General features: G+C 40.4%; 1 protein-coding gene across 1 annotated transcript in view; it reads right to left on the bottom strand.

Annotated features, from left to right (window-relative positions):
• The window catches only part of LOC137262081 (sperm-specific sodium:proton exchanger-like), a 57,787-nt gene extending 36,693 nt beyond the window's left edge, over window positions 1-21,094 (bottom strand). Inside the window, exons 1-3 of the mRNA XM_067799864.1 lie at window positions 21,044-21,094; window positions 7,721-7,853; window positions 1,255-1,515 (exon numbers count right to left, since the gene is read on the bottom strand). Coding sequence (XP_067655965.1) covers window positions 1,255-1,515; window positions 7,721-7,844 — 385 coding nt within the window. The 5' untranslated portion in view covers window positions 7,845-7,853; window positions 21,044-21,094. The remainder of the gene's footprint in view (window positions 1-1,254; window positions 1,516-7,720; window positions 7,854-21,043) is intronic.
• Between the last annotated feature and the right edge of the window lie 899 nt (window positions 21,095-21,993).

The following is a 21,993-nucleotide window of genomic DNA, read 5'->3' as shown; positions in this document are numbered from 1 at the left end:
CATGTTCAAAGTACAGGTTCTAAACAGAAATAATGTTTTAATTTTAGAATATAAATTTACGTAATGTTGAATACTCATTAATATTAGCCATTATTGATTGAACGTTGCAATTCTTCATCCTTGTCTCAAAACTGAGTATAAATAACTCCTTGAATCCAACACCTTGGTTCTCCCAAACAATCCAATAAAAATTTGTCAATCAAATTTATTTCTTCTTAAAAAAACACACCAATAATTGGATGAAAACTGACATTATTGGAAAGGTTCTTCAAGGATAAAGCTTTGAAATGGTTATCCCTTATGATGGAAAAATCAATAGTCATCACGAGGTATAGAAAACAGCATCCTCAGCTTGCATGAAATACTCATGAGAACATCTCGTATGGCCAATGTGAAATTGCTGCTTAATGACTTTTTAAAATCTTGCCTGACAACAAAGTAGGAGTAGGTGTAACCGAACGTTGGTCGTAGTTAATGTAATTTATTTATACCTACTCGGGGGTTCCACTTCTTTCACATTAGATCACAAATTAAGATTGAATTAAACTTTTGTAAACAGAGTATGGGATGAGAAGTGGTGTCACAGATTTGTTGAATGATCACTAAGCAGCAGAATTGGTCATTGTGTTACCACAAATGCAAACATGGCTGGGTAACCAACAGAAGATTGTAGTGGCATATACATGATCATAACATAATTCACTTAATTAGATTCTTAGTGGATTTTTACCTGACAAATTTTTAATAGCCTGAAAGCAAGTCTAATAGTGAGTCCGAAAAAAGAAGATACTGAACAGCAAAAAAATCCGCAAGTTTTGAAAGAAAGTGTTCATGTTTATGTCTTCTATACTGGCCAAAATAATTTAATTTCAGTCCAAGTCACACCTGTTGCCATGGAAACGCCAAAAATATTCTATTCATAATTCCAAAACTATCAAAAGGCACCAGTACACCACTAGACCAATATATGTGTCAAGTTTGGTGAAGAAATATTGAATGATTTTAGAGGTCTGCTGTGGAAAAGATAATTGTGCATGGATGGATGGACGGATGGATGGATGGATGGGGTGCATTTTAATACCCTCTGCAAAATGCTTTGTGGGGGATAATAATACACTGTCACACTGACTTTGTTTATACTCTGGAACATGAACTGCAAATGCCATGTGGCACAAATCAGAAAGAAGAATGAATACATATTTATGCCTGACAATCTGTGCGTAAGGTAGTTGAATTGAGTTGCTGTCTACTTACCAAGTCCTGGTACTGCTAACAGCAGAACTTGGAAGAAACATTTCTTGAATGTGTGCACCTCCATGGCAAAGGCTGACTCAAATATAAGCACCGGCAGGAAGACGAAGAGAATGACATGCGGGTCTGTATCCACGATGGACACATAGCGCTGCAGATCTGGAACCTTATTGGAGATGAGGCCAAATAACATCCCCAGCAACAACAGCACCACTGTGTAGGGGAGCGCAATCTTTATGCTCCGAATAATCTGACGAACAAGGGCTGTTGAGAAAGAGAAGCAAAATTATGAACTTACGTAGATATCTCCAGGGTATACATTCTGATAAATCTCCTCTTTACCATTTATTACCTCCTTTGGCTGGCTTATTATCCAATCCCAATCTACGCTGGGAAGTTGAGCATACCAATCACAACTCACTTTCACTTCTTAAATCATTTAAATGATTAAACCAATTGGCTACTGTGAGAATACAGAGTAGAGATTTATCGGAAAGTAGAGATTTATCGTAATGCATTCCCTGGAGATATCGAGGATGAATTATGAGGGATCTTAAGTTTACAACAACAACATTTGAATCTAGGAACATTTCAGGTTCTTTAAAGCCACATATGTCTCAGTGACTTACAAAGTACACAGCTTGCATCTCTCATGCGATGAGGTTCCCCCAACACATTCCATGCACTGTGTTCCTACTACTGTACAGAACTTTGACACTATGTTTGCCAACCACAATTCTCACGGGGGAGTAATTTTACCCAACTTATTTTTGCTGCTTGCACTTTGTTTTCATCATTACTGTGGTTATGTTCAATTTTACTTATTACATTTGCAATCTCTGAAACATCTGTGGTTAGTAAACCCTTACAACTAAGCTCTCTTCTCACGGAATGAATAACTGTTTTGCAAGCTTTTCAGTATTCATATACCCTTCATAGCTAAGTTTTTGACCACCTCTGTTATTTGTTATAATTTCCATCCTGAAATGCTTTAAAAATCTCTAAACACTAACGTTAATGCTATTGAGATCAATCTTGTATACATAATCCATCTTTGGTGAAGTGTAAAAACTATAGATCCTGAGGATTGGGAGATTTAAGGTGTGTGAATATTAAGGTAAGCATTAATTGTAATTAGAAAAAGAAATACAGGGCAGCAGAAAAGCTTTGGTGTGGGCAAAGTTCCTGTGGGCACAGTACCTTGTGGGCAAGTACCTGTGGACACAGTACCTTGTGGGCAAAGTTCCTGTGGGCACAGTACCTTGTGGGCAAGTACCTGTGGACACAGTACCTTGTGGGCAAAGTTCCTGTAGGCACAGTACCTTGTGGGCAAGTACCTGTGGACACAGTACCTTGTGGGCAAAGTTCCTGTGGGCACAGTACCTTGTGGGCAAAGTTCCTGTAGGCACAGTACCTTGTGGGCAAGTACCTGTGGGCAAAGTTCCTGTAGGCACAGTACCTTGTGGGCAAGTACCTGTGGGCAAAGTTCCTGTGGGCACAGTACCTTGTGGGCAAGTACCTGTGGACACAGTACCTTGTGGGCAAAGTTCCTGTAGGCAAAGTACCTTGTGGGCATTTTCATTAACATTTTCATGGGCGAACTAGAAAACAAACTTCCAGCCCAATACCCAGACAAACCTCAAAGTCAACATTCCATGGGTTAACTTACTATTAATCTCGAATGAGACTGACAAGGTACACATACTGGTCATAACTTTAAAGTAGTAAGCTGCATCATGTTAGATATATCTGCACTAACAAAAATGGATAGGAGAATCTGAAAATGATGCCAACCAATTTTTTTCGATTATTGTTCGTTAGTAATGAAGCAATCATCAATTGTGATATTTCAACCTATATTCCCAACACCAGAACCTTGTGGGCAAAGTTCCTTGATTTAGCTGATGCATGTGACTGTATCCAAGATTGCAGATGCTCATGATGATTGAATGGTCTGGTCTTTAATTGATTGGAAAATCTCATTGCTGGAAGGCTGCTGCTGAGTGTGATGTTAAACAACAAGGAAACAAACTATTCACAGTAACTGTAAGTAATCTTATTATATTGTTGTGTTCAGCTAGCTTTAGACATAATTATTCACAGGTATTTAATTAAGCATTCTTAGTTTGCATAATTCTGTCCCTGTGTGGAACCTTTGCATTAGCCCATTTTTCTTTAAGGCCAGCTTGGGTATTCAGCCAGGGCAGTGTACTGGACACACTGGAGGTCTGTGATCTTCATTTATATATTTATCACACAATTACAAATTATCTACTCAAAATTGTGCTTCTGAAGGGAAGCCCTCTGGAAGTTAAAATTGGAGCTTTGGATCATATCTAACTGTTTTGACACAAATACACACGCCTGGAACTTCATGATTGTTGTTCATATAAACAAACAAATAAGTATCCTAAATTAGGAGGTAATGAGAAGCAATATTTGTAATTTTGGAAATATATATAGAATTTATTTGTTATATAAGGGGTAAAACTGTGTGATAAGCGATGAACGGATGACAGTAAGAGTGAAAGCATGGACATGAAGCATTGCTTCTAGGTATGCCATGATACTCCGATGCAAAATATCAATGCAAGATACTCAAAACTGCATCAATATTAAGTTTTGAAAGTATTGGTTGTAGTACGTTAATGTATCATTTACTTTTTGCAATGATATTATGAGAGTTATAAATGATTATTTTCCATGCACAAAGATGGGAAATTAGAACCTTTTTAATCTCTGAGAATAAAAAATGATGATCTTTTTACAGACAGTTATAAAACATGAAATATGAATGCTTGAAAAGCAACTAAATTTATACAACTATGCCACAAAAATAGGTATCATGATATGTATCGAATCGTGACATGGGCATCCCGACATGTGTTGATTCATGAAACTCACACATCCTGACATTCCTAACTGCTTCTTCATGCCCTGTTACATGTATACCTGTGTATATGACAAAATTAAACTTACCCTGCAGAAACTTCTATATTTGTTCTTGTTGGTATGTCTGAATATGTTAAATATCTTATAAGTTTCTCTACTGAGGAACAAGTAGATATACATTGCACACAATCCTTAGACACAAGCCCTCACTCTGTACATACATATGTTTAAATATCAGTGATACTGATTTATTCATGTGCTATTTGTCTATCTGCTGTATGTATTTTGTTAAAGGTCACATATACTCTAATAGGGTACAAATGCAAAATCACTTGCTGACATCGTTATAAATGAAACCCCGACATTAAAACTGCTCATTTCAATCTTTAATTACCTTAAATCGACCTTTTTGTCAACAGTGCACAATTCTCAGCGGCAAACGAAATTTCAACCAATCAGTGCGGCGTATCTCTGTGACGTAATAGTGGGTATAGAAATGAGGGTCTGTGCAGTATTCATCTACATTACAGGGGTTAAACTATTTCGTTTACAGGTTTATACAAACCTGAAATCGCGAAAGCTGTTGAGAAAAATGAAAGCTATATGTTCTCACAATCTACTATCATTTAGTTTTGTCTCCTGCTTTGCCTAGTTTTTGAGTTACAACCCTTGTTTTCATAGATGATTCTGTCAAAATCACTTGGTGTCGCTAGGTTGTAATCTGTGTCAGGTGGTATAAACCTACATGTTATTTGTCATCATTCACTTGATGCTGAGTTAATGAATTTATAACAGGTATAATTAGTGGTAACGCCACTTAGATTACCCGACAAAGGCCCCCATTTGGCATTTCTTTTGTCTGGATCGATCAAAGGATCAACCGATAACACGCAGATTGATTAATAAGTTTTATGGGGATTTAAATGGGGGATTTGTCAAAAGGTTTAGGTATGTACATTTACTAATCTATACTGAATACACTCTGTCGTGTCTGTGTCTATGTAAAACAACACCCTTCTTTCAAAGGATTAACCGCCAATACATTGATTGCTCATTATTGGCTAACTAAATAACTTTTTAAAAAGAATGACGCACATTATGCAATTAGTTGCCAGGTGTGCTGTCTTGGGTAACCAATGAAACTATACAGCCATGTGAAAAACCTGAAACGATACATCACGTTTTCGTATATTAGACTGTTAAAAGACACATCATTTGGGAAATCTGCAGATGAATTATACATCACTTGTTTTTTGTGGATATTGATGGATACATTCCTCGAAGAAGGTAATAGCCTGACATTGCTCCTATAACTTTAATTTTAATATTTGCATTTTTGTTTTTAATAAGTTGTCGTAGCTTTCAACAGAATCATTGTTTTCATCGTGAAGTGTAATGATGCAGACGACATACACTAGGGCGTGCGAATTATGATTCATATAGGCAAACTATGAAATGTCTACATATTACATTCCTGTTATACATTCACAGATCGCTTCTTTTTATTAAGTTTCAAAATGCATACAAGTATGATTATAAAGTAATTAGGATTATGAGACCAAGTATAAAGACGTATATTGACAAGTGTCTACATACTGGTGAGTGAACGTTACAAACCAAGTAAATTTATCAAGTAAAGAAATTTATAGAGCAGTATTTTCAATCCGACCCCGATCTCGCTTGTGTTGTGTTATAAGTTGTGTCATGCAAACTCCTTTTGGTAATGATTCAAATACATATTTATGTAGTTTTGATTTTCTAACGTGATGAGAACAAACCATACATAAACTCATTAATTCAAATGGATTTGACTTCACTATTTTCAAAAATGGCGGCGCCCTGTCTTGAGATGAATGCCATTTAAGTTTGTTTTCACCGACTTACAAAAGGACAATTACTTTCTACTGGTAGTAAAATATGTATTTTATTGATGGACAATAGGATTTTGCATGACATTGCTTATAACATAACAATTTCACTCTTGGAAGTGAGGTGGAGGTCAATATAACATTGCTTGTAATATAAATGTCACTTCGACCCCCACCTTGCTTCCTTGGAAGAAGTCCTTATGTTAAAAGTTGTGTCATGCAAAATCCTTTTGGCCATGATTCAAATGCATATTTAACTACCAGTAAAAAGTAGTTTTGATTTTCTAACTTGATTAGAACAAATCATAATCTCAATAATTCTCATGGACTTTAGCCCGTGACTTCAGGATTTTCAAAAATGGCGGTGCCCTGTCTGAGGATGAATGCTATTTAAGTATGTTTTCACCGACTTACAAAATCAAAATTACTTTCTACTGGTAGTAAAATATGTATTTTATTGATGGACATTAGGATTTTACATGACATTGCTTATAACATAACAATTTCACTCTTGGAATTGGTCAATATAAGGGGTCAATATAAGATTACTTACGATAATATTGTCACTTTGACCACAACCTCATTTCCGAGGAAGAAAGCGTTATATCCATGCAGAATCCTTTTGGTCAGCAATGTGTAGCAAGCGGTCTTAAGTTTATAAACTCGATGAAACTTAAACTCCATTTTCTATCCTGGAAGGGTGGTAGGGGGCGAACCATCTGATTTAGGATACATCACAGGCTTCCACAAAGCTCACTTTGCGCACACTAACAACCAATTTAAGCACAAACTATGGAGTCTGGTGGAAATCTGTGCTTAGTGGCACCATCACCCGACCCCAAGGACCAATTGACGGCAACGCAACAATTCGGCATGTCTTTGGTGATGTTGAGAAATCAGCAAAATGACCAGCTTCCTACACATTTTCTATACATCTAACTGGAAACCGTTCCTTCTATGACGTCACTCTAGGGCTCTGGCGACAGAGTTACGTAACCTGTCTGCGGTTTTGTTTGCAGGCGAGACGCAGATGGCTTTTCAGCAACTTTTAAGCGCTTGGTATTAATTAACCAGAAGTTCTTTTTTAAAAAAATGGTGTTTCGTTTATGACTAACCAAAAGTCTTTCATATGCAGTGATAAAAGAGTACCAAAAAATTGAGTTTAGTGGTCCTTTAAGCATAAAAACAGAAACACTTTTCTGATGGATAAACTTAATATCCTAGACATGCATATCCATACTGACCATCATAACCAGTGTTAACTTATATATAACTACTGTATCATATCTTATAAGCAGGAATATGAACTGCATGTATATACTGGTGTTTATAATAATTGTATATTGTTTATAACAGCACAAAGTATCACGTTAACACACAGCCCTGATAGTTTCAGTTCTTATCTATACCTTCATCTTTGAATCAGATCATTGGCTAGTGACCAACTCAGTAACTCTGTGATATTGATTCAGTATTTGTGCATGTCCAGCATGGAAAACCGTCTGGCTTATGGGTGTCACAAAACAGATAGTTTCAAGCAACAGAGCTACTGCAGTGGCTCGTAATACCCATAACTTTCTCGAATGTTACCTGGTCACAGTATACGTCATATCTATAATATCAACTGGAAAAGCTTACATCAGTTTACACATGCGTTGTGATACTTCCAAGTGAATCTGTTTCAACAGTGTTATGGTAGAAGATCTTACCTCCAAATGCACAACTGGCAAAAATGAAAAGAATAACGTCTGCTCGACCGGCACCATCATGGTTCGAAGCCTTGCCAGTAAGATTGGCTAACGCATCGCTACTGTTGTCGCTGGAAACATTCATGTTCCATTCCTGCAAAAATAGTATCAAATGGATTGATCAATTGATCAGTCGCCATTTTCTTTACAAAACCGGAAGTTTATCTATGACGTAATAAGATTGCATGATGACGTCAGCAAACGAGTTTTCTGTCTCAGGCCTCAGCTTCCTATCCACGAGTTCTTCGTGGCTGGGAGAACTTTCGGTTGATAAGACAAAGCGTCGAGTTCTCAGATATGAAAACCCCGAATATTGGACGCTTTCCTGAAGTGATTAAATTGATGAAGTGAAAACTTGAAACATGAATAAAAATAGCTCTCTAAAATACCGAATCAGTCTTTATCCCGACCAAAGAACAAGGCAAGGACAAATTTGCTAGCAAGCCAGGTATCATAAACAGGATTCGAACAGACGACCTATACCTCTACACCATGCAGCAGCTTTGGGCACCGAACCACCAAAGTCAGATAAATTACGGAAATCTATGTTTTAAACAGCCATACAAAACATTGCCATGTACCGGAAAAGATAATGGCTCCGACTAAAGTGAGTGAGTTAGTTTAATTTTACGCCGCATTCAACAATATTCCAGCTATATGGTGGCGGTCTATAAATAATCGAGTCTGGACCAGACAATCCAGTGATCAACAACATGAGCATCGATCTGCGCATTCGGGAATCGATGACCAAGTCTGCGAACCTGACCACCCGATCCCGTTAGTCGCCTCTTGAAACAAGCATAGTCGCCTTTTATGGCAAGCATGGGTTGCTGAAGGCCTATTCTACCTCGGGACCTTCACGGGTAGGCTCCTACTTAAATCTGAATCCGACTAAAATCTAAATGCAACAGTAAAGGGAGTGTATCTGTGATGTGAACCCACGCCACGTATTTGCTCTCATTAGGGCAGCACGGCCCGGGGCTACGCTTTACAGCAAACCTTCAAAGAAATAGTTCTAGGACAGAAAACGTTCACCTTTCTGTGCGACTTGTTTACTGTTTCATTTGTGTAATCTATGATAACATTGCCACCTGACAGTCCAGGAACTGACCCATCCCAGCTGCTGCCTATTATGACTCACATTAAGATATTAGCATATTATGATGGTAGTTCTGAAGCTGCTAAAGTAAGGTTGGTTTAATTTAAATATGTTGCTGAAGTAGGAACCTGGAAATGTCCCTCGTTCATTCGTCAAAATATTTAAAGACTTAAATCACACGTGTAATTATTCAAAAGTGGTCGTTTGTGGGTCTAGATGTATCGGCAGTAGAGGTAATCTCGGGACAAGAAATGAAAGCAAAAAGACCTTGAACACATGACTTCTGTTCATGCTTCACCTCGGCGTTTCGACGCTATTTCTCGCTCCTTCGTCAGTGAGTTACTATGGTTTAACGCCGTTAGCAATATTCCAGCAACATCACGGCAGGAGAGACACCAGATATGGGCTTCACACATTGTACCCAGGTGGGAAGTCGAACCCGGCCCTTCGGTGTGTCGACCGGACGCTTTAGCCACTAGGCAACCTTCAGCAGGTGATCAAAAGACGTGCCATGTATATGCATGTTTGACCAAATTCTGAATGCCTATCAGGAACTCCAATAGTTGTGAACAGGTGTTGCCCATGGGTTTGGAACAGTCCAGTGTCGCAACCATGAAGTGTGGACTTGTAAATAAAGTGTCAGGTAACTGGCATAAACAGTTCCCAAGTCACTCCTGTCACCCAGGATGAAGGGTACACCTGTTTTGACGGCTTTATCACGTATAATGAGTTCCAAAACAGCTAGGGGGCTTTTAGGAATGCCATTTGGAGCCGGACCTATATTTACTTTACAAGGTATTTCATGGGTTTTAATGTCATTTTAATATCACATTCAACATTATTGCATGGGTTTAACAACGTGCAAGCACGAGCACATGCTTGAGTAAGTACTGTGTTTACAGTGTCGATCAGTAAGATTACCATGTCTGATACTATTATTATTATGGAAATCCCACTCATGCACGGAGTCCAGTCGGAGTCCAAGCTGACCTGGCTTTGTTTTGTCCATCCTTGTACTCGGCGTCACGCAGGTCAGCGACCTGAGCCAACATTTGACTTATTTTATTATGAAATGGATGTGAGTGGGTATAGTTTTACGCCGCGATAGAAATAATCCCGGAACACAGAAATTAACCAAAACGGAAGTTCAACGTGTTCTCTCCGGGTTTGTAAAGAGTTCAGTCTCGCTTCCAGTCTCTGGAAATGTTGAGATGTAAACAAAGTGTATGGAAGGTGATTCGGCAGTAGTACATCCAGGTGCTCGGTGTAAAATACACATACTAAAGTAACAGATAGAGAAAGTGAGTGAGTTTAGTTTTACGACGCTTTTAGCAATGTCTGGTATGGTTTCACGCCGCATTTAGAAACATTCCACGATTAGTATCATGTCAGAAACGGGCTTCAAACCATTTGATGAAACTGGCTTGACCAACCCAACCCAACGCCCATATGTGTTACACGAGAATTAAACTTCAGGGGTGGATCCAGAAAGGTGAGCGTACATGTGTGTGTACGTGCGTGCGCGCGTGCGTGCGTGCAAATGAATGCAATAGCCACGAGGCCACCTCATCATTCCACGAACGATGAGATTGACCGATTTCACTAACCAGTCAGCGCTCTATAATATTTCCCAGAATTCACAATCCCAGCCGCCACGACCATGGGAACCGCTACGTAACATACAAGAGTCCTTGGTGCGGAGGATGATTGAACATCAAGCACGCCGTCCCTATACCGACACATGTCAAATGGTTTCTGGCGGATGAACTGAACTCTCATATTTAACCATGTAACATGGAAATAGTGGCATGTTCAGATGGATATGGAATGTGTATCACAAAATGAGTAATGATGCAGGCGAGTTTCCTCCATTAGTCCATTTTGGCTACCACCGAAACAGCCACGATGACAACTGACCCCGTGTCTAACATTTTATTCATTAAGCTACCACAGGCGCTGACCTGTGGAAGATCTCGAGCTTCTGAGAATTCTCTTGATTGGTTACACCAGAAGGCGTCTTACAGATTTACTTACTTAATTACCCATGAAGTTCTGGGATAGACTTAATCTTCAGTAACCCATGCTTGTCGTAAGAGGCGACTAACGGGATCGGGTCAGGTTTGCTGACGTAGTTGAAACTTGTCATCGTATCCCAATTGCGCAGAAAGATGCTCATGCCGTTGATCACTGGATTGCCTGGTCCAGACTGTTTTTACAGACCACCATCATGTGGCTGGAATATTGCTGAGTGCGGAGTAAAACTAAACTCACTCACCCACTTACTTAAACTACAGATCTAAAGGAAGACGATTTTTCAAAAACTGATAAAAATATATACCTCGAATAAACAACCCGGTGATGGGTTTGTGTATTTTGTCTAACGGTGAACGCTAATTCACCTTTGATGTGATCAACACAAATTTGTAAACAATAATGTGATGATGATGATGAAAATTCAGCGTCAATGTCACTATGCATTTAAAACGCGTTTACATGACACATTTGTCCCAGGTGGTAAATATGCCCACAGGGGTAAACAGATTTGCCCTACCTCATGACTTGGGGCAAACTTTGCCCCAATACCCCCTCGGGGGTAAATATTTACCCCCCTTATGTACCGTTTACATGACGAAATTTGCCTCCAGGAGGCAAATTCGCCCCTGGGGGTATCTTACCCCAGGGGGTAAACGGTGCATGTAAACGCGGCTTAAACACATTGTAATTAGTGCTGCGTCGATCAATCAAGTGATCGGTTTATTGATCGTTTGACAATCACACTTCGTGGTGACTGCAGCACGTTATGGAAACGTGGCTCTAAAACCAACGAATCTTCCCGAGAATATACCAATGTTATGAAATGTTACAGTAAAATATCTTTCGACCAAAACAACGTCAGTTCTCCAACCTCTTGACCAGGGAAATGTCCTATCGATAATAGGACATTTCTGTGTAACTCGGACTCCTGTCGAATTCGGACTTTTTAATCGAATCCCCAAGCCGGCCCGAACTAGACACAATGCACTGGATTTGAAACACCTCACCGAGGAACACTCAGGCTAAATGACAGTGATGTCTTTTAGCGGCGTTTAGAAGTCGCATATATGACCAAGATCTCTTATGGATGAATAATCTTTTTTTTAAATTATTTGAAACACACCGTTTCAGGGTCATATCAGTTCACTGTTCACCAGAAGAGAGGGTCTGAAATGACCCCGAAACGTTCTGTTTCAAAGAATTAAACAAAGAAGATTTATCCATAAAACATCTTAAAAGACAGTGGTCTGTTGATAAGCGATTCTGGACCTAAACAACTAGTCGTTGCCATGCATCATCACAGTCTAGAACTGGACGCGTGGGCGTGACAACCGAACGCGTTTACCAGTAGGCTACTTATGCAAGCGCTCTTTTACTATATACATAGGAGGTACCTAACATAGGAATCGCTGGTATGCTATGGCGGTAAATTAATCTCAGCGATATTAACATAATGCCTTGAGGGGACCTCTCTGTGCTGCAGACTCGCGAGAAAATACAGATTATAAAGGGCACGGGGTCGTGCGAGGTACACGTGAGGTATATTGGTCATACATCACAATTGTTTGAACGACTTTCTTACATTATGAATGAAGCATGTAAGTGTCCAGAACCTTGTTAGGTCCTGACATCTAAACTACCATGACTGATGAGACAGATTTTAAAGGCGACAGTGTTGGTCGATCTGGCGACCGTTTCATGCGTGCATTTAGTGGTTGGTTTGTTATATAACGCCGCTGTCGGCAACATTCTAGCTATATGGCGACGGTCTTTTTCTGTAAATGATCGAATCTGGACCAGACAATCCAGTGGACAACAGCATGCTCACACATCATCGGAAGTGGGATACGATGACGTGTGTCAAAGAAGTCAGCGAGCCTGAGCCCCGATCCCGTTAGTCGGCTGTCAACACAAGCATAGGTTACTGAAGACCAGTTCTATGACGGATCGTCACGTGCTTGCCATGTCTGAATGAGCGGCTTGTATTAATCCTCTGTGTTTTGCTGTAAGGCGCTGCAACTCAGATTGCCAGCTGTATCACACTGCTCTGATGACGTTCAGCCTGGACAAACAAGTGAATGAACGAAGTAAGACAGTTATCACAGGCGCATGTTACAGACACAGGCGATCCAGCTGACTGTAGTCGTGAGAGGATCAAGTCAATCAACTGTAGGGAATTGTTACGGCGCAAATGGTGAACATGAAAGGCGGAAACTCTCTGTGATGTAGGAAGTCCCTTGAATCATGCCGGGTGCACGAGTGAAGCCATGTTGTAGATGTTGCAGCAAGAGACGAGAAGTCCTTCAGTGAATGATCCTGCTGCCGTGCCCCACTTCCCTGTTTTGTGACCCTGATCCCCCCGAGCGACATCTGTCTCACGACATAAGCAGGGGGTTCAATTAATTATGTCTGCTTCTGCCTCTAAACCCTGTAGAGAGCGAGAGCTTGGAGGTGCATGTAACGTTTTACCTAGAAGAATGTATGGATGGTGAATATTCAAGTGAGTGAGTGAGTTTTACGTCCCTTTTAGTAATATTCCAGCAATCTAACGTGGGAGATTCGCTTCTGTGTCAGGACGCTTTAACCACTAGCCCATCCTACCGTCCTGGTCATTCAGGGGAAATATTCGTCCTCTCAGGCATCTCCAAATAGGGAAGCCAGATATGAAAAACTGATATCGGCCAGAACCACCTGTCGCTCTCCGAGATGGAATAAATGATATGGCTACTAGTCAGTAAGTATTCCATGTGAATAATGCTATACGTGGGTAAACGAGTCGGACAAACCAGTTATTTACATACTGTTAGGTGCAAGGGATCACGTTATGAAGCCAGCCATCAAGATCCACCTCCCGTTAGCTCGTATGGGAGGTGACACTAAGCATTGTCCTCACCCGGAATCCTTGTGGGGACATCATACATAGTGAAGGACGTCGTTCTTTGCTCCTTGCAACATTGATCTGGACTAGACAATCAAGTGATCACAGAAAAACACCTGCGCTCCGCTAGTTAAAGAACGTACGTTTTTCGAACAAACCTATGCTTGTTGAACATGAACGCTTACTTTCGAGATTTCATTTATTGGAAACTTGTGTATCTTTTGCTGTTTAGTATAGATTTCCGAATCTGGACCTGTCGGCTGTCGGCGACAAATCCAGTCCTAAAGGAGCCCTACCAACTGATCCTTGTTTCAAGTTTAAAAAAAACGTGGAACGCTGGGAGGAAATTGTCACTTGGAATTCTCACAGAGTTTGAAACGGAGATTACATTTACCCCGTACAACTGACACCTAAAAGTCAACCAAATACAAGAGTGAGCACCCCAAAAAAAAAGCTTCCCACATTGTACACCTGTAGGAAATACACCTTTGACTTTCTGTTTCACTAGCAAACAATTTCACGTCTAGAACACCTAACCGCCCACTCATCAAATGGAAATTACATAGAAATTATCGTTTCAAAATGCCGGTAATCCATATCAGTTTGAATGTGAATGTGTTACGTCGCTTCTGTAATTATTCCAGCAATATAAAATCCTCATGGCACGTTGATCCCACATGGGGAATCGAACTCGGACATTCGTCATGGCGAGCGAACTACTTTCAACACTATTGGCCTTGCACCTGAATTATGTACTTCTTGTGACAGCAAGACGCCCCAAAAGAAACAAAGTAGTCCTGAATAGCATTAAGGGTTGTTCTTATCTGCGAGTCGCTGCAGGTATGCAAATGAACAATGTAATTTGAAGGACAAAACGTGGAGTCCGACCTGTAAAAGTTTGACAAAAGAAACCAACATGTCATGGCGTGTACAACCGTGTTTTACTGCGCAGTTTGTGAATCACCATACACGGATCAAAGTGCAGTTTCACATGAAGTAGAAAAAAATTAAATTGAAAAACAGTAGTTTATAGAGGCCACAAGTACCTCGGACAAGGGACCTGTCTGTTCCCTATTCTGTTTTCCATTTCTGTTGAGAAAATGAATTCAATGTGTTCATGCAGATTTGAATATATATTTGGTATGCTTTCAAAGGCGGCCTTTGTTCGATTTGTCACAGAGGTCAGATCACTGCTGGTGGTGGATATTGGCTGCTTGCGGGGCGAGCAACTCACGGTTTAGTCATCGGCACAGAATCACAAAAATGTCGAGATCATTTCTTAACGAAGGTAGTTGAGACGTATACAGAGAATACGAGTCATTCTAGAAATACAATCTATTAGTTACAATGGTGAAAAAATATAAAAACAGTTCCCTGTATGTATTTTGCGCGTTATAAACGTCGTCCTTGAGACATTGGTTGCAGTGGAGGTAAGCATCAGCTTCATACGACTGCAGGCGATTATATTAACCATTGTGAGCATCTCAACTTGGTCATTTCATTCAGTACACATTCATGTTGAGAGGGAGGGCAAACATGTTTGTTGTGAAGTAAGCGAGTGAGTACTGTTTTACTCCACTGTCAAGTATCTAATATAGATATCACAGGCATTGAGCGAGCGATTGCTGTGTTCCTCCACTGTCAAGTATATAATATAAATATCACAAGCATTTAGCGAGTGAATGCTGCTTTTATTCCACTGTCAAGTAATAGATCTATCATAGGCTGTTTTATTGTACTATGTAGGGAATCGACAGAGTTTGTGCTTGTATATCTGTTGTTTAAACCATGAGCCTTAAAACCGTGGAAGGAGACTCTGCATGTTCCTATAAAGGGGAATTAACAACACGTGGTTTAAATAACAAAGACTTTGCTTGAATTTGTACAATCTCAGAAACGGGTCGAGTTCAGTTCTGTCGAAACATTTGATTTCCCGACGCTTTTCATCACTAACCAGCATGACAAGATTAACAAACGAGGCAGTTGTTAATAAACGTGATGATCAAAGATACTAAAAGTCCTTCCCTGATACTTATCTAACTTCAGAGGGGTATGCTATTTTGTCACAAATTAGTTTACTGGGAAACAATATGTGAAATGCTGGACTTCCTCGTCGATAGTAACTGACCACAACACTGGGATCAAGCAATGAAACAATTAGTAGGCCTGCGTCCCCATGATCACTCAGTGCGCTCTCCGAATTGCGAATCTGTTCGTTACGTAAATTAAAATTTCTGATCGAGTTGGCAAATCAAAAACATGGGTAATATGGCAAAGAAATTCAACTTCAACTTCATACATACAGATGATTTGTCGTCCAATACCCATTAGATATTGTTGAAACAAATAAAGTGAGACCATCACACCTGCTTCATAGTTAGGCTTTGCAGAAAGATCCCTGGTGACACAACAAACCTCTCAACAAATCTGTATGACAAAAGGGCTTATTTCTCTTTTCCAGTGTCAATCAACGACTCTTGCAAGCAGGTTGCTCGATCAAGGTCCAACAGTCAAGGCCAGACTTTCAAAAGGTTATATAGAAGAGATATGGAGGACATTTCAGAATCCGATGCACCGTTGACAAAACCAATGTCCTATCTAATTCCCTATATTTTGACATGTACTATAAGATCTCAGTTTTTCAGGTGAACAATTGACTAGACTCTGTTTATGTCTATGACGGATGTCACCTGTGGGGCAGTACACGCTCATCTGTTCGGGAACACCTGGTGTCATCAATATGTCACAGTGGTTCGTGAACACATACTAAATCATTTAATATCACGATGTCAGTCACACGATTGTCTGTAGACAATCCTACATTTGCAATACTGTTGAGTGTGGAGTTAAACAAACAAAGAAATGCTCGCCCATGATATAGTCGCAATTTGTTATGGAAAGATTTGTTATAAAGTTATAAAGAATCAAGTCTGGACCAGACACACCTGTGACTGATATGGTGAACCAACATCCAACCGTTGGGTACGATGACCATTGACCACACTATGGTGATACCAACATAGGTAGCTGGCATCTATTCTAACCAGACTCACCATGGTGAGATCAACATAGTAGTTGGGACCTATTCTAACCCGACTCACCACGGTGAGACCACCAAACAAAACAGTGTTTGGAAGAAGGGAACGATTCAACGCCATGTCGCCATGTGATCTTGCCTCTGGATCCTCAACGCTTCTGTTAAGCTGTCTTAACTGTATGACATGTTCATGAATGGCGCAGCGCTCCGAGCGCGTATTTGATGGACACCTTCATTCTCAAGCGTGGGCATACCGTGAAACTATTGTCAGCTACATGTTTATCTGCAGCATGTACAGGTAGAAGGTCAGCAGTCAAATAACATAATAGATGGAAAACTAAACGTTGACACCCATATTTTACCAGTATGCTCATGAAAGCAAGAAAAGTCCATTGTGGATGAATGCAGTTTCACCTGATGCATAACGTGACGGAAGAAATTGCGTGTGCGTTGTACGTGTGCTACATTCTCACAGTCAATATTCTCCAATAATCCACTATTTATTGGAACAGATTATTTTGTTCTTGTTTGGATCCTAGGCGCTTTGATACCAGCGTTTAAAACTGTCTCACTGTGAGAGAGTTTGTTTCTGGTCCTCGGTCGCGAATACAGTATGCACGTGTCAAACATGTCGGCGCCCAAGCCCTGAGGCTGCTGGGACGAACACATTATATCTCATGAAATATGTGTTGACATCGTCATCTGTACTTCTGTGGGAGTTGCTTCGAATCGAGTTGAAAGTCAAAGTCATAACATGAGCCAGGACTTCTTGCTCACGCCATATTCTCTGTATGGCGGCAGTCCATAGATCGCCGAGTCTGGACCAGACAATCCAATGATCAATAGCATGAGTATTGATGTACAGAACTGGGATACGATGTGAGTGAACCACGTCAACGAGCCTCACAACTCGATCCTGTTCATCCCCTCTTACGAGAAGCATTGGCTGCTAAAGACTAGCTGAAAAGATTCTAACACGGGTGTTTACTGAATTGTGTAATGGATATTGACCAAAACGTCCCACTTACAAATTGTAAGAACTTGTTATCAATGCATTTGTCAGTATTGCACTTTCTAACATTCATAATGCCAAACAAAGAGGTGAATTTCGGAACATAAAACAGGAAGTATTCCTGCCACGACAACAGAAGGCAGATATGACATTTGAATGGCGTCGTCTTGTGAGTCGTCTGGATCCCTGTGGCTTTCATGGTCTTTGGTGGCCAATGGTATAACACAGCATTCTTACTTTAGGACGCACCAGGGGAGGTGAAATGAGGTTCAAGACTGTTTCACTTACATGGCGACATGCAATTAAATGACTCCGCACCGAACAGCGTTGGTGGTACCCAGTGAATCAATGGCGAGAGACAGACAGACAGAGAGAGAGGTCAAGGTAACATGTTTTGAAATGTGTTGTTGTATGAGTCGATCTCTCAGTCTCAAGGCAAAGCACGCACAAACCACTACACCGCGAGCACATTTGATAAAATGTAATATGGAAACATGACATTTGTTGATGATCTGCGTGTGCGTGAAGGAGAATGCCCGATTTGGATATTTGACGAATCAATTTTTCATCTGGTAAAACGTTAGTATTCATAACTGGATAGCACGTAGCTGAGGTAGCACGTACTCCTGTTGAAATTTTACTTTGGAATATATAGATCAATGTTTGAGAACGTCACATTTAAAGGACTGGAGAATATTATTTGACTCAGGCAGTCAAAAATATACTGAAAGGCAAAAGAAACGTCGCCGCAGATTGTGTGGATGTCCAAAGGCTTGCTGTCGTTAACCTAGCAATAGCTCCTGTGTTAAAAAAAAACCAAGTGAACGACTACCATTCAAGCCGGCAATCTATGCCTGAATACTTGCATAATGCACATGCATCTCGTTGTGTTTGTGCGAACCCTTCCCTTTTCGCATCCAAATACATTTGGAACCTCAATCTCAAACAACACGTTATTGGGCAAAACATTCTATAGGGCCACGATTCATGTTTGACACAAAGCCGACTTCCGTGTATATAAAAAAATACAGGTTCAAATACTCCATTGATTACGGCGTTTCTTTTGCGTAATTCAGTTCAATATATAACATACATGCGAGCAAACAAGTTATGAATTTGAAAAATAGGCCGATATCATATTGCTTTTTGTATCGACGGCGAGAGTAGCTGAAAAATGGCTGTGAAATCAAAATGCCGGTTAATACGTGAACCTTGGGAACACAAGGTCAGATGCGTGTATGGCCGCGTTTTCGTTGGACGGAGCATGGTGTATTCTGATGGACGTCTTGCCGCTCTTGCTTGAAGCCACTAAAGGAGCCACTGGTGATTTACAGAAGGCAGCTGTATATGGACAAAGGACGTCCCAAATATGCTCTGTTGGTGCCTCATCTCACGCTGGCTGTTACAGTCTGTTAGGCTGCATAAAAATAATTCAATGTTTCTCGGGCACATTGTTTCAAAAGTGACGAGGGCGGTAGGACAGGTTTTATAATTTTTTTTATAGAAAAATGCGGCGAGGGGGAACACATTTATTTTTTTTTTCTCTCAGAAATACAATTTTGAAAGTTTAGCACGTGTTAATGAGTCGTAGATTCAGTCACACTCTTACAGACATTCATTCTTATAGTTGACTAATGATCGGGACGCGGCAAAGTCAAAATCAATTTTTTTTAAAATGGCAATAAAAATTGTAACGCGCACAAATATAAGAGACGCGCCGATGCCCAAGAAACATTTCACTTCTTTTATTTAGCTTTATACAGCTGATATAACGTTGTGACACTGTAGTGAAATACCAGGTAGCATTGTGAGCCTGATGTCCATTGTGAGCCTGATGTCCATTGTGAGCCTGAGGAATCGGCAACGGAAGCCGAAAACACACTATACGATACCATTATTTATTTGTAACTGACTTATATAACATTCGCACCTCAAATCGACCCGTTTCGTGTACGATTACAACGCCATGGTTCTCACATAAGAACCTAGCTCCTACCATAATGAAGTGAGACTGTCAGTAAACATCTGGCGTCCAGGCGAACAGCACTATGAAGATTTCTTCGCTCCTCGATGACCCACCAGTCAGTGACACGATCCCAGTGAGTCAACCTTGCATATACCTGTATGTAAAGTGACGTCACAAGCGCCAGGGGAAGCACAAGCATTGTTGTATTTGGTTGAACAATCGTGGCATATTCAGTGATAAGGCTCTGGAAACCTACCAGAACACCTGTCCCCAAACAACACCCAATGATTTCACTGAACAGTGAGTTCAGTTATACGTCGCCTTTAACAATATCCCAGAAATACCATGGGCTCCAGAAATGGGCTTCGAGGTGTGTGGCGTGACAAGCGAATGCCTTAACCACTGGGCTACCACACCAGTGACCTTGAACCAAGCACCTGTTCTGTACTGTGTACAGTGATGTGCTTTGTCTTCACGGAGTATACACACATCAATCTAGATCCAGTCAAAGTAACAGCGTTCCCATACTTTTCTGAATGAGTATATACACCTGCTGAGACAACTTAAAACACCATATGTAATCATGTGTACTATACATCAGACGTATCGGGAGATATTCAAACACTCGGCAATACCTGATATAAAAAATGTAAAGCGAAATATCTTCCGAACACAAACATTTGGGGATCGTGGATATTTTTTGAGGATCTAGTTATTTTGTACATACTGAACACACAATGAATGATAACATTCATAAAATTATCCACCTGTCCAATCGCCTGTCTGTGTTTCTCAATTAAGATCAACTTTCTTTTGAGGTAGAAGAAAAACGTTCAAAGTCGGAAGGGAAAATATTCGACATGACCTATATGTTGACTCAATTTCGTGAGTCCTGAAAGGATTATTTTACTACACAGTTTGGGCGTTTGTAACAACACAGGGGAATTTTAGCCTTGAAATCACATTTAGCCTTACCTTGGCACTTTGTATTGTCAGATGTTCCAGATAGTAAAGCTTTGAAAAGATCAAAGCTCAATCAGCGTTACGTGAAGATGTTTGACAAGTCTGATAAATATTTGTAAAAGGTTTGCTAAATTATGCAGATCCTGTTATCGTAAGAATCCAACATGAATAATTTCTACAGCACCAACTATCAGTTAGTTCAAATGTAGTTCAGTGTCATGGAATTCTAGGGTAAGTATAACCGTTACCTACTCAGCCTTGTGCACAGGTACAGGTACATATATATCCGGCTTACCTTGCTCGCGAGACCGGTATATGTGTTCCCCGTTCAGGTGAGACCAGCGTTCTGACGGAAAATACGCCAAGACACTCAGTCCATCAAAAGTCGCACCGTGGGCCGTCTCAAAAGTCTCGTACTGATTTAATGTTCCAAGTTTTAAGAAAAACATTTTTATTGCGGTAATAAAGTTTTGCGAATTGTCCATAAACGATTGGTTTACTGGTTAAAATGCTATGATATTCTTTTATACAATGGAGTATCCAAAGTGGTGAAAATTGAAGTCAAAATTATTATGAGATGGCACAATTTCAGTTTTAGCTTCAGCCTTTCTATTCTGTCGATTGTCACGCTTTCATATTTGACAACACATGATTTCCACGTGCTGAGCACGCAAATTAGCACGTGCCGATTGATTTTCGAATCAGTTACTGGATCTGTGACCCGTGAAGGTCCCGGGGTAGAACAGGCCTTCAGCAACCATGCTTGTCATAAAAGCCGACTATGCTTGTCGTAAGAGGCGACTAACGGGATCGGGTGGTCAGGCTCGCTGACTTGGTGGACGCATGTCAGGCAACCCAAGGACGGACGGACGGACGGACACTAATATACTCCTGGTTTGATAAGAATCAGGTTTTGATGGTATGTAAACATTATGTAAGAGGTACAGACTGAAATGTGCCATTGCAATATGGTTGATAACCCCAGCAGGACCTCAGTTTCATGATGAAAATAGGGTTCGAAATTAACGTCTGTCCTGAGGCCGGGAGCGGACTGAAAACCACTCGGACCCACAGCTTTTGTTTTCTGCAGGTCCTTATAGTTTTTTTGTCTTCCTAATGAATATGATTATTATTTCCGTATTGAATTATAGGGCCGACACATTCTGATCAGGATCAGAGCTTTTCATGGTTCTGGGTATTTAGGACCTGCAGGTTTTCAGGGCTAGGCGCATACACTGCTTGAAA

This window comes from Haliotis asinina, chromosome 14 (genome assembly GCF_037392515.1).
Source record: "Haliotis asinina isolate JCU_RB_2024 chromosome 14, JCU_Hal_asi_v2, whole genome shotgun sequence".
In the NCBI taxonomy this organism is placed as follows: Eukaryota; Metazoa; Mollusca; class Gastropoda; order Lepetellida; family Haliotidae; genus Haliotis; species Haliotis asinina.
This window is presented reverse-complemented; position numbering and strand designations above follow the sequence as displayed.